Source organism: Papio anubis, chromosome 1 (assembly GCF_008728515.1).
Source record: "Papio anubis isolate 15944 chromosome 1, Panubis1.0, whole genome shotgun sequence".
Lineage (NCBI taxonomy): Eukaryota > Metazoa > Chordata > Mammalia > Primates > Cercopithecidae > Papio > Papio anubis.
This window is the reverse complement of record NC_044976.1, coordinates 8,687,134-8,707,924: the sequence shown is the minus strand read 5'-3', so window position 1 is coordinate 8,707,924 and position 20,791 is coordinate 8,687,134. Positions and strand designations below refer to the sequence as shown.

The 20,791-nt window shown below is 53.7% G+C and overlaps 1 protein-coding gene across 6 annotated transcripts in view; it reads left to right on the top strand.

Annotated features, from left to right (window-relative positions):
- The first annotated feature begins 19,200 nt into the window (after positions 1-19,200).
- The window catches only part of CLSTN1 (calsyntenin 1), a 103,174-nt gene continuing 101,583 nt past the window's right edge, over positions 19,201-20,791 (top strand). For 3 of the 6 annotated variants that reach the window (XM_017957007.2, XM_017957012.2, XM_017957006.2), the window contains exon 1: positions 19,201-20,075. In XM_017957007.2, the coding sequence (XP_017812496.2) occupies positions 19,985-20,075 (91 nt within the window). In that variant the 5' untranslated portion in view covers positions 19,201-19,984. The other 3 variants (XM_031664261.1, XM_031664262.1, XM_031664258.1) reach the window with 1 other exon arrangement.

Here is a 20,791-nt window from a genome sequence, read left to right as displayed (position 1 = left end):
CTTGTGTGAAAGAGGGGCCAGCTTGGTGGAGGGGCTGAGCTTCCAGTGGGGAAGGGACCTGGTAGAGTCAGTGGCAGGGCAGAGTCGGTTGGGGGGAGCTTCAACCCCCCTGCAGTACCAACATAGCCTCCCCAGGTAACATCTGATGGCCTCACTGGCCTGAGGTGGCCCCTCCAGCCAGGCCTATGGTGTGGTTGTACCTATGTTCCCTCAGCAAGGCTCAGCCTCAGCCCCCAGCCCAGAGGCTTGTGGCACTCCTGCCCACCCTCCCAGGCCCAGCTTGGACTGCCTCTGCCAGCTTGTCCCTTGGGAGTGAGTCTAGGGCTGGTCCTGCATCCCAGGGTAGAATCCTGCCACACGGTCTGTAGACTTCTCTGACCGATTCAGCCCTCTACCCCATCAGAAGGGCTGAGACTGTAGAGAGGCCATACCCTGGGAGGCACAGCCCAGACTCTGCCCCTCAGGGTTCTCTCTGGAACCTTCCTTCCTAGCTCTCGCAGCTCCTCCCAGCGCCTCTGGCTGGCTTTGGAGGTGAGCCCTGAGCTGTCTGGCTGCCTCCCAGGACTCTCCCAGGCACTGTGAGAGTTAACTAGCCTAGCCCGAGCCAGCTGGGCCCCTGCGGAGCATTGAGCCCATCCGGAAATGCTGGCTGAGGACCTACTGGGTACTGGGCTGGGAAGTGAGATGCGGGACTGAGGCTACTGGACGGGACTGATGTGCAAATAGGCAGCAACGGGGCAGGGCCCTGCGGGAAGGGAACAGCCATGCCAGGGAGCTGGAGCTGGTGGTCCCAGGCTCACCTGTAGGGGGCTGAGGCGGTTGGGAGGGTCCCTCAGAGCTCCTGCACTGCCCAGGGTGGTGAGGGGCATACTTCTCCTTGGCTTGTGATGTGGCTCATGGGACGGTCAGGGCAGGGTGGCCACAGAGGCCTCTGGGTTTACTGGGGACCATTGGTCCCTGACTCTTCTCTGGCAGCTGGACTCAGAGAGGGCGGAGGCTTGCTCATTTCTGTCTTGGGCTTGCTTGTTTCTGCAGCAGAGCCCGCCTCTCTTGACCACTCAGGTTGTACCGGTGATCTCTGGAGCCTCTGAGGTCACATGGTGCCAGCTCCTGCTGTTCTGTTCCCAGTCTAAGGGTTCCCCAAAAAGGTCGTGTCTGAGAGCCACTTGCTTTTTCTGGCACATTCCCAGGGAGGTCCCCTGGGAAGCAGCTTCAGAAGCAGAACATGTTAGGAGGGCATTTTGTCAGGACAAGCCTGGGAGGTTAGGCTCAAACCTGGCAGCTGCCCAGGCCCTGATGGGGTTCCTGCTTAAGCTGCTGATGCAGCTGCCAGGGCTGGGCGGGGCTTGCTCTTCCCACCCCCTCCCCAGGCTGTGTGGTCTATTCGAGGCCCAGACATTGGTCCTAAGGGAGAAGAAGGGCAAGAAGGGGTGTCCTAGTTCCCTGGGTGGTAACCAGAGATTCACCCCATCCCTCCTCTGAGATGCTGGGAGGATGAGCAGATGCTGGTGCGCAGAAGGGGCCGAGAGGCTTAGGAGATTAAGCTATTAGTGGTCATTAGGCAGTGGAGGAGGCTGGGCAGCGTGGGGAGGGGAGGGTGGCATGGCAGAGAGTGCTTGTCCAGGAGCCCAGGTGGGTCTATAGCCCACTCTGCCACTCACCCTGGGTAACTCCATCCTGTGTGTCTGAGCCTCCAGGGGCTGTGAGAGTCATTAATGTTGTTCCCCAGAAATTCCCAGCTCTCTGCCTTCCAGGCCCTTAATGGGCTTGTATTTCCCCACCCACTTTAGTTTGAGTGTGGCCCTAACTTGTTTGTCCAATGAAATGTGGGCAGAAGTGAGAGTCATTTTGTAATGTTCCAGAAGTGGCTGCCCCATCAGCCTGAGTCCTGGCCACGAGCAAAAGAGGAAGTGTGTTGTTTCATGCCCTGGGCATCTTGGGCTTGCTTGTTTCTGCAGCAGAACCCACCTCTCCTGACCACTCAGGTTGCACCGGTGATCTCTGGAGCCCTTGAGGTCACGTGGTGCCGGCTCTTGCTGTTCTGTTCCCAGTCCAAGGGTTTCCCCAAAAGGTCATGACTGAGAGTCACTTGCTTTTTCTGGCATCTTTGGCATCACAAGTAAGGCTGTCCTGGTCCCCATCCTGGACCCTGCCAGGCAGCCCTGCCTTTTACTCTTAGGACTCAATCTGCCCTTCTCAGCATGCGCAGCCCAAGGCCATGGTGATAGGGCTCCTGTTAATCCAACCTCATCTCCTGTCATCCCCCTGTTCTTCCCACTCCAGCCGCCAGCCTCCTTTTGTTCCTCAGATGCTGAGCGTCTCCCACCTTGGGGCTTTTGTGCCTGCTGTTCCTTTGCCTGGAATGTTCTTCCTCCATGGCTGAATCCTTCTCCATGTTCAGATGTCAGCTCCAATGTCACCCCCTCAGAGTGTCCACACTGACCACCCTATTTTGCTTTCCACTCTTTTTTTTTGTCTGTCATCCAGGCTGGAGTGCAGTGGCACAATCTCGGCTCACTGCAACCCCCACCTTCTGGGTTCAAGTGATTCTCCCGCCTCAGCCTCCCGAGTAACTGAGACTACAGGCATGTGCCACTGTACCCGGCTAATTTTTGTATTTTTAGTAGAGATGGGGTTTCCCCATGTTGGCCAGGCTGGTCTTGAACTCCTGACCTCCAGTGATCCATCTGCCTCGGACTCCTAAAGTGCTGGGATTACAGGCGTGAGCCACCGCGCCCGGCCTTGCTTTCCACTGTGTAACACACTCCTGTTTCCCTGTTTTATTTTTTTATTTGTGAATTTCTTTGTTTACTTGTTTATGTTTCGCTCCTCCCGCCAGAAGCCAAGCTGCATGGTTGGATCTTGTCTGGCTTCTTCACTGCCATGTCCTCGGCACCTGCTATTTAGTGGGCTTTTCACAAGGGCTCGGTAAATGACTGAATAATCATGACCTTTGAGTGACTTCTCTGTTGAACCCTCTGTGGCCCACAGGTAGCCTGATCCTATTTCCGGAACCAAAGTGGTGCTGCCAACAAGGAAATCTGGGATCTGGAGAGGAGCGCATCCTCTTGGCTTCACAAGCTCATGTCCCTTAGGGGATGTTTCAGTGGGGCTGGGCCCTGGCACCGTGTGGCACCCCTGTGAGCCTGTCTTGGCTGATAAATCAATTCTGGGCTGCTGAAGGGGCTTGAGGACTTGTCTGGGCAGACTTTTTGGTTTGACTAGGATTATAGACAACAGAAACCCAACTCCAGCTGGCTCCCATTGCTGGAAGGCTCTCAAGGTAGCTCATAGGATTAAGGCAATTGTGCAGGGACCAGGGCCTCAGGGACTGCTTCCCAAATACCCTTTCCCTTTAGGAGCATTTATTCTGTTTCTGCTTGATTTTGCCTGTTGGCCTCATTATCTCCTATGACAGACTGGCATCTCCTCTATGGGGAGACATGACCCGGCAACTTCAGTAGAAAGGAGGCTGTTCTCCCAGCACACAAAACAATCCCAGGGTGATCTCTGATTGACTCCTGACTGCAGGTGATCCGCCCACCTTGGCCTCCCAAAGTGCTGGGATTACAGGCGTGAGCCACCCCGCCCAGCTGACAGAGTCCTTTTTAAATATTTGGTGGAATGCCTCGTGAGAACTGCTGGTGTGAAGAAAGAAAACCAAATGTAAAATCAGAGGTCCTGGTTCAAGTCCGAGCTCTGCTGCTTATGGGTATGTGACTTCTCTGAGCCTCAGTTTCCTCATCTATAAAATGGGTGTTAATACCAACTTCTGGCCAGGTGCGGTGGCTCGTGCCTGTAATCCCAACACTTTGGGAGGCCGAGGTGGGTGGAGTGCTTGAGCCAAGGAGTTCAAGACCAGCCTGGGCAACAGGGCGAGACCTTGTCTCTACAAAAAAATACACAAATTAGCTGGGCGTGGTAGCACACGCCTGTAGTCCTAGCTACTCTGGAGGCTGAGGTGGGAAGATTGCTTGAGCCCGGAAGTTCAAGGCTGCAGTGAGGCGGCAATCATGCCATAACGCTCCAGCCTAAGTGACAGAGTAAGATCCTGTCTCAAGAAAAGAAAAGTCAACTTCCATAAGTTGTTATAAGTATGGAATGAGAAGAGATCTTTTATTTTTATTAATTAATTTATTTTTTGAGACGGAGTCTCACTCTGTCACCCAGGCTGTAGTACAGTGGTACGATCTCAGCTCACTGCAAGCTCCGCCTTCCAGGTTCACGCCATTCTCCTGCCTCAGCCTCCCGAGTAGCTGGGACTGCAGGCGCCCGCTACCACGTCCAGCTAATTTTTTGTATTTTTAGTAGAGGTGGGGTTTCACCGTGTTAGCCAGGATGGTCTCAATCTCCTGACCTCGTGATCCGCCCACCTTGGCCTCCCAAAGTGCTGGGATTACCCAGCGCCAACCGAGAAGAGATCTTTGATAGGAATGCTATCGGTTGTAAAGCACTGCACAGATACCTATTATAATTAGTTTAACTTGGAAAATAGCATATACTCTGTTTACAGGACAGGTAACCCTCTGCCTTCAGGATTAGGAGACAAAGGGGAAAGGAAGTGATGAATCTGGGATTGGCAGGGCCAGGTGACTACTTAGCGAAGGGTGCAGAGGGGAGAAGGGACTCCAGCAGCCATGCCCTGGAGAAAAAAGACGTAGGGACCAGGAGAACAGAGGTGACATTGATGGGCAAACCCTGGGGAGATGCCAAAGAGCAGTTACTACAGCAGCTGGTCTCTCCTCGCGACTTCTAGACAGACAGCAACTCGGGGCCCCACACCTGCTTCCATGTCCCACCTGGCAGACACTGCCTGGGACAGAGGTGGGTCTACTAGTTGGCCAGGGCTGTTGTAACAAAGTACCACACTGGGTGGCTTACACAACAGAAACTCATCTTCTAACAATTCTAGAGACTGGAGGCCTGAAATTAAAATGTCAGCACGGACCGGGCATGGTGGCTCATACCTGCAGTCCTAACATTTTGGGAGGCCAAGGCGGGTAGATTGCTTGAGCCCAGGAGTGCAAGACCCTATCTCTACAAAACATTAAAAACTTAGCCGGGTATGGTGGTGTGCACCTGTAGTCCCAGCTATTTGGGAGGCTGAGGTACAGTACCCCTGTACTCCAGGGTGACAGAGCGAGACCCTGTCTCAAAACAAAAACGAAAAGAAAAGGTCAACATGGTTTGTTATTTCTTTTTATTTTTTATTATTTATTTATTTATTTATTTTGAGATGGAGTCTCGCTTTGTCGCCCAGGCTGGAGTGCAGTGGCGCCATCTCAGCTCACTGCAATCTCTGCCCCCCGGGTTCACACCATTCTCCTGCCTCAGCCTCCCAAGTAGCTGGGACTACAGGCGCCTACCACCACGCCCGACTAATTTTTTTTGTATTTTTAGTAGAGATAGGGTTTCACCATGTTAGCCAGGATGGTCTCAATCTCCTGACCTTGTGATCTGCCGTTCCTCGGCCTCCCAAAGTGCTGGGATTACAGGCGTGAGCCATCGCGCCCGGCCCGTTCTTTCTTTTTAAAATTTATTTATTTGTTTATTTTTTGGAGACAGGATCTCATTCTGTCACCCATGCTGGAGTGCAGTGGTATGATATCGGCTCACTGCAACCTCCGCCTCCCGGGTTCAAGCAATTCTCCTGCCTCAGCCTCTCGAGTAGCCGGGACTATGGGCGCCCCCGCCACTGTGCCCAGCTCATTTTTGTATTTTTAGTAGAGATGAGGTTTCCTCATCTTGCTCAGGCTGGTCTCAAACTCCTGGGCTCAAACAATCAGCCGGCCTCAGGCTCCCAAAGTGCTGGGATTACAGGCATGAGCCACTGCGCCCAGCCTTAAAATTTTCTTTTCTTTCTTCCTTCCTTCCTTCCTTCCTTCCTTCCCTCCCTCCTTCCCTCCCTCCTTCCTTCCTTCCTTCCTCTCTCTCCCTCTTTTCTTTTCTTCTTTCCTTTCTTTCTCTTTTTTTCTCTTTCTTCTCTCCTTCCTTTCTTTATCTCTCTCTCTCTATTTTTTTTCTCTCTCTTTCTTTCATTCTACATTCAGACGCCCAAGCAGTAATTGGCTCCTTCGGAGGGCTGTGGGGAAGGTGTCCCGGGCCTCTCTCCTTGGCTTGCGTGCAGATGGCCGTCTTCCTCGTATGTCTCTTCATGTCGTCTTCCCTCTGTGAGTGTGTCCTAACCTCCTAACCTCCTCTTTTTTTTTTTTTCCTCCTTCTTTTTTTGAGACGGAGTCTTGCTCTGTCACCCAGGCTGGAGTGCAGCGGTGCAATCTCGGCTCACTGCAAGCTCCGCCTCCGGGTTCACGCCATTCTCCTGCCTCAGCCTCCCGAGTAGCTGGGACTACAGGCGCCCGTCACCATGCCTGGCTAATTTTTTGTATTTTTAGTAGAGATGGGGTTTCACCGTGTTAGCCAGGATGGTCTCAATAACCTGACCTCATGATCCGCCTGCCTTGGCCTCCCAAAGTGCTGGGATTACAGGCATGAGCCACCGCACCCAGCCCTAACCTCCTCTTTTTATAAGGACACCAGTCTTATTAGATTAGGGATCACCCTAATGACTGAATTTTAACTTGATAACCTCTGTAAAGACCCTGTCTCGAAATAAGGTCACATTCTGTGGTAGTGGGGGTTAGGACTTCAACATCTAAATTTTGGGGGGAGGGGACATAATTGAACCCATGTAACAGTGGACATTCTCCCCGGGGGTATCCCCCTCGTCACCGGTTCGAACTCCCTGGCCGAAAGCATGTAGCTTACAACCTGCCGGAAGAGAAAAGGACCCCATAATTGTGTTAATTGCCACAATACCAGATCTGCAATTAATATGCCACAGAACAAAGAAGAAATCCACTAATCGCACAGAATTGGACCTAAACCACACCCCCTGCAGAGCCGGAGCTCCCCTTCATCCTGCTCAGGGCAAATCTCTGGGGGAAGCCCAGAGGTGGGGACGGACAGGACAGTGGGGCACCCTGGTTGGATCCTGTCTGGAGCCAGGCACCAAAACCTGGCCTTTGTGGCTAGAGGTAAGATAAAGGTGTCCAAGGGCCTCTTAGCTTCAGGCTGCAGACTCGACACTGTGGCAGCCTGACTGGGGCCTTAGCAGACACCTTGGCAGACACCTGGCTCAGGGAGGAAGTGACTCAGGTGCTTCGGGGGTTGTTCTCTGCAGCATGGTGTGACTCACATACAGGTGAGGACTATTTGGGGCCCTGGGGCAGGTCTGGGTTGACTTTGGAGACATAACGCTCAGGGCTGCCATTGCTCCTCATCCCTAGAGTGACAGACAGGTCCAGGGGCAGATGTGCGAGTGCTGCAGCACGATGCTCGTGTCCCTTCTTCCTGGTGCCCATCTCAGCAGCAGGCCTGAGTGCTCTGTGTCTCTGTGGCTCCAGAGACAGGCTACTGGAGACTGTCCTGCCCGTGCTTGCCTCCTGCAGCTGGAAGGTGTCCTGCTCAGGCCTGGAAGTTGGCACTAGCTGTGGTCTTAACATGCAGCACCTCCTGCCCAGCGCTGGCGCCAGGCAGAGCCTCCCCCGACCTCCACCATGTGTGGGGGCTCCTTGCCCTCGGCCTACCCATCTGCCTCCTCCTTCAGCTCCCTGGCTTGGCTGCAGCAGACCAGGGACAGAATGAGGCTTCAGCCCGCAGCTCAGGTGGTCTTTCTTCACCCACTCGGCACAGCTCCAAGCTGGGCCTGTGCTGCCAAGGATCGGAGAGGAAGGGGATTCACAGACTCCTCAGCACCACCCCTCTCCGGGCCACTAGGTCATCCCTACTTCCCATGGTCCGGGCAGAGGGCGAGGAGCCCATGTTGCTCCAGCGCACTTGCCGTTTGCCTCCCTGCCTTTCCCAGGCTGCTCTGGGCTGCCTCCCTGGCTCCTGCTAAGCCAGCTGCAGGGAGGCTCATTGAGAATTCTTGGAGCCCCATCCACTGGCTGTCAGGGGAGAAGCCTGTCTTCCTCAGACCAGCGGTCTCATTTGCATCCCCTAAATCAATGCCCTCTGATGATCAAAGTCCCAGCGCCGCAACTTCAATGAGGCCGGCTGAGCGAGAAGGGAGAGGAGGCAGGAATTGCCCTCCCTTCCTGCTGCCTCTTCAAGCCCAAGGAGAACTGGAAAGCAGAGGCCCTGGGGGATCCCTGGCAGCAAGGCGCACACAGGAGTAGAAGCAGAGACGTCCCTCCCCAGGTAAGCATTCCCTTCCCGGCTTTTCCCACAGGCTGGACAGGGAATAGGGCAGTGGCAGGCTCCTGTCCACAAGGCTTGCTGGGACGTTCTGGACCCCCAGATCAGGCATCTGGAGATCCCTGGGGGTGTGGGTCAGCTCCACAGGGAGGGTAGGCTCTGGGAGGAAGGCACCTAGCTGGGTCTCCCTCATCAGAGACCCAGGGACTTAGTCCTCAGCAACTCAAAAAACTAGAAGGATTTGGCCAGGTAGAGGGAGGAGGAGAGGAGGAGGGTCAGCCACGCCTACCCTGTCCATGCCCTGGGGATTGCGGGATGCCCAGTAATGGTCCTAGCTAGAATGAGAGCCACCATTCACTGAGCACTCACAGTGGGCCAGACACCTCAGACACCTGCATTTCATGTGTTATGTTGGTGCTGTTTTTTATACATGTGTGTTTTTTTTTTTTTGAAATGGAGTCTCACTCCATTGTCCAGGTTGGAGTGCAGTGGTACGATCTCAGCTCGCTGCACCTCCACCTGCTGGGGTCAAGCAATTCTCCTGCCTCAGCCTCCCAAGTAGCTGAGATTACAGGTGCACACCACTACACCTGGCCGATTTTTGTATTTTTAGTAGAGACGGGGTTTCACCATGTTAGCCAGGCTCAAACTCCTGACATCAAGCGATCCGCCCACCTCAGCCTCCCAAAGTGCTGGGGTTACAGGCATGAGCCACTGTGCCCAGCCCATGCTTTATCATGTTTAATCTACACAACATCCCTATGAGGCCCGTGTCATTACTGTCCCTGTTTTGTAGATGAGAAAATAGACAGGAGAAGCCACAGAACTAGGAAGTTGCAGAGCCAGGGTTAAATGGTTAAATGAGAGAAGGTTCGAGAAGCGTGTGGACACCTGAAAGGGCTGCTTGCAAGTGAGGAGGCATGTCTGCACGAGTGTGAGTGCGTGCTCTGGCTTGAGATGATCAAGACAGGTTTGTCCTTACATTGAGAGGACTTCCTGGCAGCCTATGGTCCGAGGTCCCCCTCCCGCCACTGCTCCATCCCCGTGTCTTGGCTCAACTCTGACACCCACCATATAATGAGTTCTCAGAGCTGGAGGGGGCTATCAAGCAGGATGGACACCAGCAGCCAAGCAGTTCTTCCACCTTGGTGCCCCTCTGTCTTCTCATGGCCTTGCAGAAACGTTCACCATCAAAGCAGTAATGTGGAGAAGAGCGTCGGCTTTAGGGCTACGGATCTAGGTTTGAATCCTGGCTTTACCACTTTGCTGTGTGATTTTGGGCAAATTGCATAACCTCTCGGAGCCCCAGTGTCCTCTTCTGTAAAATAAGGATACTAATTGTATTCATAAGACCGGGCGCAGTGGCTCACACCTGTAATCCCAGCACTTTGGGAGGCAGAGGCTGGTGGATCACTTGAGGCCAGGAGTTCAAGACCAGCTTGGCCAACATGGTGAAACCCCATCTCTACTAAAAAGACAAAAATTAGCTGAGTGCAGTGGCGGGTGCCTGTAATCCCAGCTACTAGGGAGGCTGAAGCAGGAGAATCACTTGAGCCTGGGAGGCAGAGGTTGCAGTGAGCCAAAATTATGCCACTGCACTCCAGCCTGGATGACAGAGCGAGACTCCATCTCAAAAATAATTAATAATAATAATAATTGTATTGATTGCATGGGATTGCCACCAGCATGAAATCAGAAAATGAATGTAGATTGTTTCCTGGAGGGTTAGCCCACAGAACAATGTGTGGGCTGTATTTGTATTTCTAGATCTCTGGGGGTGGGATGGGTGTTAATCCGTTACCCAGAAGAGGAAGGAGGAAAAAGAGCTGTGTCCGCAAACAACTACATGAGCGGGAGGCTGGAGAGGACTAGATGTCCTGAAGTCTGACTCTGATTTTCACTGAAGTTTTCTGGCCTAGGGAGTTTCAAGGTCAAGGAAAAAGCACCAAAAAGCCAGAAAAGCCTCATCTGAGGCCTGGCTCTGGTACTTCTAAGCTGGAAGGTCTTTTTTCAGACACAGGGTCTTGCTTTGTCACCTAGGCTGGAGTGCAGTGGTGCCATCACAGCTCACTGCAGCCTCGAACTCCTGGGCTCAAGTGATCCTCCTGCCTCAGCCTCCTGAGCAGCTGGGACTCAGGCACCCGCTACCACGCCCAACTAACTTTTTTGTTTGTTTGTTTGTTGGTACAAATGAGGTTTCACTATATTGCCCAGGCTGGTCTCAAACTTCTGGCCTCAAGCTATCCTCCCGTCTCAGCCTCATCAAAGAGTTGAGATTACTGGTATGAGCCACTGTGCCTGGTCAGTTGAATGGTCTTGACAAGCCACTCAACCCCTCTAAACTCCTGCTTCCCACCAGTTAAAGGGGAATGATAAGAACCTCTATCCAGGAGATTCCTATTAGACCCAAATGCATATAGATGCTCTTTGAAAAAGGGAGTATACTTAAAAATGCAAATGCTGACATCCTACATGAAAGTAGTTATGATAGCGTCATCATCTCCTTAGACTTTCCTTCCTTTCCTTTCCTTTCCTTCCTTCCTCCCTCCCTCCCTCTCTCCCTCCCTTCCTTCCTTCCTTTCTTTTGTCTGAGACGGAGTCTCCCACTGTCACCCAGGCTGGAGTGCAGTGGCGTGATCTCAGCTCACTGCAACCTCTGCCTCCCAGGTTCAAGCCATTCTCCTCCTTCAGCCTCCCAAGTAGCTGGGATTACAGGTGCCTGCCACTGCTCCGGCTAATTTTTGTATTTTTAGTAGAGATAGGGTTTCACCATATTGTCCATGGTTCGCCAGGCTGCTCTCAAACTCCTGACCTCAGGTGATCCACCTGCCTCAGCCTCCCAAAGTGCTGGGATTACAGGCGTGGCCACCGTGCCCAGCTCCTCCTTAGACTTCTTTTTTTCCCCCCGGAGATGGAGTCTTGCTCTGTTGCCCAGGCTGGAGTGTAGTGGCGTGATCTTGGCTCACTGCAACCTCCACCTCCCGGATTCAAGCGATTCTCCTGCCTCAGCCTCCCGAGTAGCTGGGATTACAGGCGTGTGTCACCACGCCAAGCTAATTTTTGTATTTTTAGTAGAGGTGGGATTTCTCCATGTTGTTCAGGCTGGTCTCGATCTCCCGACATCAGGTGATCTGTCCACCTTGGCCTCCCAAAGTGCTGGGATTATAGGCGTAAGCCACCGCACCCAGCCTAGACTTTTCTTTCTTTTTTTTTTTTTCTTTCTTTACTTATTTATTTTTTTGAGATGGAGTCTCACTCTGTCACCCAGGCTGGAGTACAGTGGCATGATCTTGGCTCACTGCAACCTCCACCTCCCGGGTTCACGCCATTCTCCTGCCTCAGCCTGAGTAGCTGGGACTACAGGAGCCTGCCACCATGCCTGGCTATTTTTTGTTTGTTTGTTTGTTTTAGTAGAGACGGGGTTTCACTGTGTTAGTCAGGATGGTCTCGATCTCCTGACCTTGTGATCTGCCCGCCTCGGCCTCCCAAAGTGCTAGGATTACAGGTGTGAGCCACTGCACCCGGCCTTTTTTTTTTTTAAACCACCATACCCAACAGCCTCCTCCAGTTCCAACATATATGACAGAGCTATGGATAGAACCCAGGTCTCCTGACTGTAAGCTTGGTGCTGTTTCCTCTGTGCCGTTTCCTCTGCAATGTAGGGGAAGCCATGACCCTTCTGCCCCCGTTTCCCTCCTCTCTTGCTCCTTCCTGCAAACCCAGCCCAGTCCCTTGGCACTGGGGTACTATGTGTGGACAGGCACGTCGTGTTTGGCTTGTGTATTCCCAGAGGGTAGGGATCACGTTTGCCTACATGTTGTGTGTGCTGCATAGTGCGTTGGGGTGTATAATTCGTGCTGCAGAATAAAATAGCCGCCGCCTCCCCACCACCACACACACACACAAGGGACCTCCCCCGGCTGCCCATCCACAGAGGGAAGGGGAACATGCTGTGTGTTGCCTTTGGTTTTGCAGTGGGAGGGAGCATGAGCACAAAACCCCAATCCTCGTCCCACCTTTGGGGGTGCAGACATGAGCTGCCTGGCCTCTGGGGAAGGTGAGGTTTTCTTTCTCTGGAAATTCACCAGCCAGAAATAGCTGATGCTTCATGCTTGGGAATGCTCTTAGTTCTTCCTTTGCAAATGAGGAGCCATAGAGAGCGTTAGAAAGAGTCTGAAATAGGCTTGGTGTGGTGGCTCATACCTGTAATCCCAGAACTCTGGGAGGCCAAGGTGGGCAGATCACCTGAGGTTGGGAGTTCGAGACCAGCATGACCAACATGGAGAAACCCCAACTCTACTAAAAATACAAAAATTAGCTGGGCGTGATGGTGCATGCCTGTAATCCCAGCTACTCGGGAGGCTGAGGCAGGAGAATCACTTGAGCCCAGGAGGTGGAGGTTGCAGTTAGCCAAGATCACACCACTGCACTCCAGCCTGGGCAAAACTCCGTCTTAAAAAAAAAAAAAAAAGTATATCCTGACTTCCCGGAGACCACAGAAGTGCCTCCTCTTCCTCCTCCTCCTCCCCCCTCCTCCTCCTCCTCCTCCTCTTCTTCTTCTTCTTTTGACAGAGTCTTGCTCTGTCACCAGGCTGGAGTGCAGTGGTGCAGTCTTAGCGCACTGCAACCTCCATCTCCCTGGTTCGAGCGATTCTCCTGCCTCAGCCTCCTGAGTAGCTGGGATTACAGGCGTGCGCCACCACGCCCAGCTAATTTTTGTATTTTTAGTAGAGAGACGGGGTTTCACCATGTTGGCCAGGAAGGTCTCGATCTCCTGACCTCATGATCTACCCGCCTTGGCCTCCCAAAGTGCTGGGATTACAGGCATGAGCCACCTCGCCCGGCCTGAAGTGCCCCTTCTTAAGTTAGGGTTGCTGCCACTGCCAGAGTAGCTTAAGGCTCCTAGCCATGAACAATAATGGGTACTGGTAATAGCAGATGGTGGTTAACACCTGCTTCTAGGAATCGGCCCTGTGCTCTGCTTTGTGCACATCACCTCATCTCTTCCTCGCAACCACCCAGTAGGGAGGGCTCATCTCTGTTTTACAGATGGAGATGCTGAGATTGCAGAGGTGAAGGGCCTTGCCCAAGGTCACACAGGCAGAAAGAGGCACAGATGGCAAAAGGTACAAAAAGGCTTCACTGCAGCATTCTGTAAAAACAAAAGATTGGAAACGACCCATCAACAGGGGAAAAATATTCCTCAATAAGGGGGACTGATTAAATAACTGGTAAATCCACGTGGGACAGCACTACGAAGCTAGGAAAACAAATGCTGAGCCGGGTGTGGGGGTTGCACACCTGAAGTCCCAGTGAGTTGGGAGGCTGAGGTAGGAGGATTGCTTGAACCCAGGAGTTCGAGGCTGCAGTGAGCTATGATCAATGATCACCATTGTACTCTAGCCTGGGTGATGGAACAAGGCCCTATTTCTAAAAAAAAAAAAAAAAAAAAAAAAAGGGCTGGGCGCAGTGGCTCAGGCCTGTAATCCCAGCACTTTGGGAGGCCGGGACAGCTGGATCACGAGGTCATGAGGATCGGTGACTACTCCTGGCTAACACGGGTGAAACCGCTCTACTAAAAAATACAAAAAAATTCAGCCAGGCGGGTGGCGGGTGCCTGCAGTCCCAGCTACTCGGGAGGCTGAGGCAGGAGAACATGGAACTCCAGGAGGCGGAGCTTGCAGTGAGCCGAGATTGCTCCACCGCACCCAGAATGGCACAGACGGAGACCCGCCTCAAAAATAACAAATAAATAAAAAGGTTAAAAGCGGGTAGCTCACTTTCGTAATCCAGCACTTTGGGAGGCTGGAGATGGGCAGATCGCGAGGCTGATATTGAGACCATCCTGGCTAACACAGTGAAACCCCATCTCTATCAAAAATACAAAAAAAAAAATTAGCCGGGCGTGGTGGCTGATGCCTATAAACCCCAGCCATTCGAGAGGCTGAGGCAGGATAATGGCACGAACCCAGGAGGCAGAGCTTGCAGTGAGCCGAGATTTCAGCCACTGCACTCCAGCCTGGGTGACAGGTGAGCAAGACTCCATCCCCAAAAAACAAACAAAAAGAAGACTGTATGTACTGGGCGTGATTTAATGGAGCGATTCCAGGGCGCTTTATGAAGCAAAAAAGTAAGATATGAGAAGGGTATGATTTGCTGCCTTGTAGCTAAGAAAAGGGAAAGACATATATACAACTATTTGCTTATTCTAAAGAAAAAAAAAACACAATGGAAAAAGATAAACTAAAAATAGAAGAAATGGTAACCTATAAAAGAAGGAGGAGATAGGGAGGAGGAAACAGGAATAGATCTAGGCTTCTCTGAACACCCTGCTTTCTAGATATGACTTTGGAGCCATGGAAATTTTTTTTTTTTTTTTAGACAGAGTCTCACTCTGTCACCCAGGCTGGAGTGTAGTTGGCTCACTGCAGCCTCTGGGTTCCAGCGATTCTCCTGCCTTAGTCTCCCTAGTAGCTGGGATTACAGGCACCGCCACACTTTTTGACAGAGTCTCGCTGTGTCGCCCAGGATGGAACGCAGTGGTGAGATCTCAGCTCACTGCAACCTCTGCCTCCCAGGGTTCAAGTGATTCTCCTGCCTCAGCATCCCGAGTAGTAGTTGGGACTACAGGTACACGCCACCATGCCCGGCTAATTTTTGTATTTTTAGTAGAGACTAAACTTAGGGTTTTGCCAAGTTGGCTATGCTGGTCTCAAACTCCTGACCTCAAGTGATCTGCCAGCTTCAGCCTTTTTTTTGTTTTTTTTGTATTTTTAGTAGAAACCAGGTTTTGCAATGTTGGCCAGGCTGGTCTCAAACTCCAGACCTCAAATGATCTGCCTGCCTTGGCCCCCCAAAGTGCTGGGATTACAGGTGTGAGCCACAGCGCCCAGCCCAATATTTAATATACTACAAAGCAAAATCACATTGAAATTTTACCAAAAGGAAGGAAGTGGACAGAAATGGGTTTGTACCATTCTGTCCAACCAGAGTCTTTGCTCCTAAGCACAGCATCATTTTCCTTCTCGTTAATTATCCCTTTTAACAGCAACGAAATGACCTGGCCAGGACACGAGAACACAGAGATGGGGCCACACCTTGTACTTTCTGGGGTTCTGGGTGGACCCTGGTGGTGATTCTGGGTGCTGTGATTCTTTCAGTAAAGAACTTTCAGGAGTTGGCCGGGAGCAGTGGCTCACGCCTGTAATCCCAGCACTTCGGGAGGCCGAGGCGGCCGGATCACGGGGTCAGGATATTAAGACCATCCTGGATAACACGGTGAAACCCCGTCTCTAGTAAAAAATACAAAAATTAGCCGGGCGTGGTGGCAGGCGCCTGTAGTCCCAGCTACTCGGGAGGCTGAGGCAGGAGAATGGTGTGAACCCAGGAGGCGGAACTTGCAGTGAGTGGAGATCACGCCACTGCACTCCAGCCTGGGCGACAGAGCAAGACTCCGTCTCAAAAAAAAAAAGAACTTCCAGGAGTTTCTACTCAGTTGCTTTCATCAAGATTCTCATAACCTTCTCCTGCTGCTGCCTTCAGTGGGTTTGTTCCCGAGCACATTATTAGGAAAGCAGCCATAGTAACTGCTTATCTGCCTCCGGCTCCGCTCCACAAACACCCGCCAAGCCCACACTGGGCAAAACAGTAATAACACGCCCGCCTGAGAATGACTCCGCGGCTCCGCATGGCCACATTGCTGGCTACGAGATTTCCCGCATGCGATCTCATTTCATCCTCACTGCAACTCCGGGCCTGGGAACTCATGTCCTCCGTGAGGAACTTCAGGCTTGAGATCGGCCTCAACAGTTGGAGGTGGCAAAGCCAGGGCTTGCTTGAAGCCCCACCTTCTCACTGTTGGGGAGCAGGCTGGCTCCAAGCTGTGGGATCCTGTGCAGGGGTTATTTTGGTATCTGTGGGGGTAATTTCCCACTGAGGCTAAGGCTCCGTTTTGGGTTCAGATGGACATGAAATTGAATCTCGGGGGTCCAACTTTCTAGCAATGTACTCTTGAGCAAATTTGATATTTTCCTCATCTGTAAAATAGGAACAATAAAAGTATCTTTTTTTGTTTTTTGAGTTGGAGTCTTGCTCTGTCACCCAGGCTTCAGTGCAGTGGCACCATCTTGGCTCACTGCAACTTCTGCCTCCCAGGTTCAAGTGATTCTCCTGCCTCAGCCTCCCAAGTAGCTGGGATTACAGGTGCCCGCCACCACGCCTGGCTGATTTTTGTATTTTTAGTAGAGACAGAGTTTTGCCATGTTGTCGAGGCTGGTCCCAAACTCCTGGCCTCAAATGGTCTGCCCACCTCAGCCTCCCAAAGTGCTGGGATTATAGGCATGAGCCACTGTGCCTGGCCAAAAGTACCTCTGTAAAGGATTGCTGGAAGCACAGATGATATGTTATTATCGTGATATGGTATCAGCAACAGTCATCTCAGAAGGTGCAGCATCTTGGAAAATTTTCTTGTGTTCGCTTCATCTACTGTCTCAGATAGATTCACTATCCATTCAAAAGTACAGATCTTCCTCCACCAGCTAACAAAGCCATCTCCTTATCCTCAAGTCTATGTTCCCAGCTCAGGACCGGCCTGGGTGATGCCTCATTCCCCATGGCTCCAGGGACCCTGATGCTGCTGCTTTGTCAGTGGCTGGCTCAGCTCAGGCAAGGCCCCTCTCCCAGCTAACCACAGCATAAGCCTGAATCGATCCCCATCTCAGGGCCATTTGGAGGATTAACTAATCCATCATGGGGGAAACCTTTGAAATGTGCCAATGTGGCTGAGGCTATTGTCAGGCAGAGCAGAAACCGAGTTTACTGGTTCCCCCATTTCCGAGACTTTCAAGCTGAGCCTTGTGGCCGGACTCACTCTCATGTGGGCGAAATCCCAGCAGGTGCAGGTTGCACTGAGCTCACCAAGCCGTCTGTCTGCCCCATCTGACGCTGGATCTTTTTGATCTATCTCTTTGTTTCTTTAAGGGACAGTAACGGTGAGAAGATAAAGGGATCAGGATTCCAGACACTGAAGAGCTTTTGTTTGTGTTTTTAATAGAACTGAACACATTAAATTTCCCCTCTTGGCATCATCAGCCTATGGACTGCAAACATAGTGCTGAGATTAAACCTTTCCAATTTTATGTTTTGCAAATCTCAAAGGTCCCTGGAAATCTACAGGGTACATTTTTTTTTCACCCTCTGAAATGTGATCTCCATAATAATAAAACCTAACTTAGCAATTCATTGAGTTCATCACTATTTATTGAGTACCTACTGTGTTCGCTGGTATACTAGAAGCACAGAAGTCTTCTTCTTGAGGGAAAAAGAAACTCCTATATCTAGAAATACCAGGCTCTATGTGGCACTTTCATTTATTTGCCACATAGAGCCTGGTATTTCTAGATCTATGTGGCATAATTTCATTTAATTCTCACAACTCTAAGAAGTAGAGATTGTTCCATTTCACAGGTGAGGAAAGAGATTCTGAAAGTTCCATAACCTGTCCAAGGTCGTTTGCAGTCGCAGAGGCCAGCACCGAAGTCCAGTCCTGTCTGACTAGACCATCTGGGTCCTTCCCACTAGAATACAGTGGGGAGGAGAAAAGGACACTGATGGATTAGTCAGTCGACAGCACAGGCAGCAGATTATAAAGCTGAACTGTTTGGTTAGAGCAGCTGGGGGCTGGGGAGAGAGGGCTGGCAGGAGGACTTCCTGAAGGAGACAGCCCAGAAGCTCCTTGTAAGGACCTAAGGCTCGGGGTATGGGTGGAGGAGGAAGTGTGATGCTGACCCTGGGAGGGGAGTGAATAAGAGGAGACAGTGGCAGACAGCATGCCCTGAGGTCAGCTGGGTGGAGGATGGGAAGCCCGGCAGAGATGTCTGGACCTGATGAGGTGGCAGCAGGGAGGCACTCACTGAGTTTATAACTCCAGGAGGGGCAGAAGCAATGGCAACATCCGTCACCAGGGGAGAGGATGACTCAAAGCCTTGGCTGGAAGGAGTGGTGGGTGTGGCTTGGAGCCTGCCGGGCCAGGCAGGTGCTTTGGGAAGGGTCCAACCAAGGGGAGTCTGGTCTTCCTCAACCTAGGGGAGGGGGAGCAAGGGAAGGAAGGAGAGACATTAGCAAGATGGAATCTTTAGGCTTTGGTGCAGGACGCTTACAGGGAACAAGGTGCAGGGAGCTGGATTCTAGATTGCTTTTGAAGCCTTCCCCAGGTCACATCACACCGCTGTTCCCAGCCGTTCCAGGTCTTCCTGTTGACTGTAGGATCAAGTCCATTCCCCCAATCTGGCCTCAATCTATGTTTTTGGGCTCTTTGCCCACTACTCTCCTAAATAAGTCCTCTGCGCCCCACAAACCAGTCTCCACCCAACCTCCAGTGCTGCCCAGCCTCCTCCACCCCCACCTGGAGCAATGACATTCATGGATAGCTCTTCTAGCAGTCTCGAAAAATGAACATTTTAGTGTTCAACTTTTTGCTGTTGGTGTCCCTCTAATGCAAACATCCTGTCCTTGAGGGCTGATTCTTTTTACAATAGTTGTCCCAACGGGGGAAGTCATTTCACCTTTCTGACTTAGTTTCCTTATCTGCAAAATGGAGCCAATAGTGTCTCATAGGGTACGGTGCCTGCACACACGCCCATCCACAGCTGTTCCAGGCCTTTCCTCCACTGTGGGGGGTGCCAGGGGTCCAGAGGAGAGGAGGAAGGGGCCGCAGGACGCTGGGAAAATGGGAGGACCCCAAGATCCCTGTAGGGATCCACGGTAGAGGGGGAGGACTCCTCTGTCCTCTCTATCCATTCGGACCTCCGCTTTTCTAAGAACCAGCATCGCACTGTGTCACTGAGAAAGAGCGCGCACACCAGCCGCCTTTAGAAAGTCTCAAATAGATTCCTTCAGTCAATTCAGGACAGACTCCCTGGGGGCAAGTCCCGGGGCGGGAGCCGGTGCGGGTAGTGCTGTGCGGCCCTTGACTGTTTACCAGGCGCGTTTCGCTGACCTAGTCTCCTGGACCCCCTTTCATGACTCCTCTCATCACCTCCACCGGGGAGACGAGGACCCCGAGGTTCTGGGAGGCGACGCGACCTGCCCTAAGTGTCAAGGGTCCTGGGCCGCACTCCCCCGCCGGGGTCTGCGCTCCTCGGCGGAGCGGGTGGGAAGGATGATTCCTCGGGGTGGAGAAGGAGGCGCGGGTCCCCGGGTACCGCTCGCCCGGCCTTAGGAGTCCGGGAGCGCGCGTGGGGACGCGGAGTTGAGGCTCTCCAGCTGCGGCCGCGGAAAGGGGTACAGTCCCCCGGGCCCCTCCCGGCCGCTTGGAACCCACCCCAGGCGCGTCCCCGCGGGCGCGCGCTCCAGGCGGGGCCGACGGGCTCGGAGGCGCGCCCTCTCCCGGGTCCGCCGCGCGCGCTCCCTCACCTCCCCGCCCCTTCCCTCCCGGGCCCGCGCGCTCCCCGGGTCCGCCGCGCGCGCGCCTCGCGTCGCTCCCCATCCCCGCCCCTCCCGCCGCCACCCCGCCCCCGGCCGGGTACCCTCGCCGGACCCGAGAGAGAGCGTCGCCGCCATCTTAGTTGCTGCCGCTGCCTCCAGCAAGGCGCTGCTCCGAGGCGGGGAGGGCGCCGCGTCCCGAGCGCGCGGCCCAGCGTCACGGCGGCGGCGGCGGCGGCTCCTCCTTGGATCCCCGGAGCTCGCCGCGCCGCGGAGCAGCCGGCCCCGGGCCCTAGAGCCCCGAGAGCTCCGAGAGCTCCGCTCGGCGTCCCGCGCGCCTCCCTGCCGCTCCCGCCCCGGGCTGGCGATGCTGCGCTGCCCCGCGCCCGCGCTGGCCCCGGCCGCCCGGCTGTTGCTGGCCGGGCTGCTGTGCGGCGGCGGGGTCTGGGCCGCGCGAGGTAAGCCCCAGGGCCGGGCCGGGCCGCTGGGTTGGTGCGGGATTCGGGTCCCGCTGCGGGGATTAGGGTCCCGGTGCGGGAGTAGGGCCGGATGCCGGGATTCGAGCCGGGATGCGGGGAGTCGGGTCCGAGCGCAGGGAGCCGGGTCGGGGCGTGGGGTTCGGCTTGGGGGTCGGGCTCGCGGAGCCGGGGCCGGGGCGCAGGAGACTGCGGGCGCGCGCTGCGGGCGTCCCGGGGAAGCCAGGCTCGGTCCCGGGCGGGGCACCTGGGCCTGGGCCGCCCCCACTGCAGCCCGGGGTGGTGGCTGCGCTGATTTGGGGGGACGTGCAGACGGGCCGAAGGAAGGGTCAGTCCGCCCTGCTCAGCGGCGCACGCAGGCTGGGACTGCACCCCTGGGTGAGATGCTGTGTGTACGTGTGCTCAGAGGTGCATCAGGCGGGGGGTGCACGCACAGTTTTGGTGTGTGCTTACATAAGAGCCCACTCCTCCGCATCCCGTTTCCAAGATCCCGATTCTCTGTTGCTGCACCGCGGACACCACGACTTCGCCCCTTTCCGCCTCCTCCCAGGGTCCTTCAGACGTTGTCTGTTTCCAGTGGAGCCGAGGCTGAAACTTCGTACTTCCCTCCCACCTTTTCACCCAAAGGTGAAATCGCGATGAGATTTGCGACCGCGGGCTCACCCAGTGTTAGAAATCTCCGTCTCTGCTACCCCTGG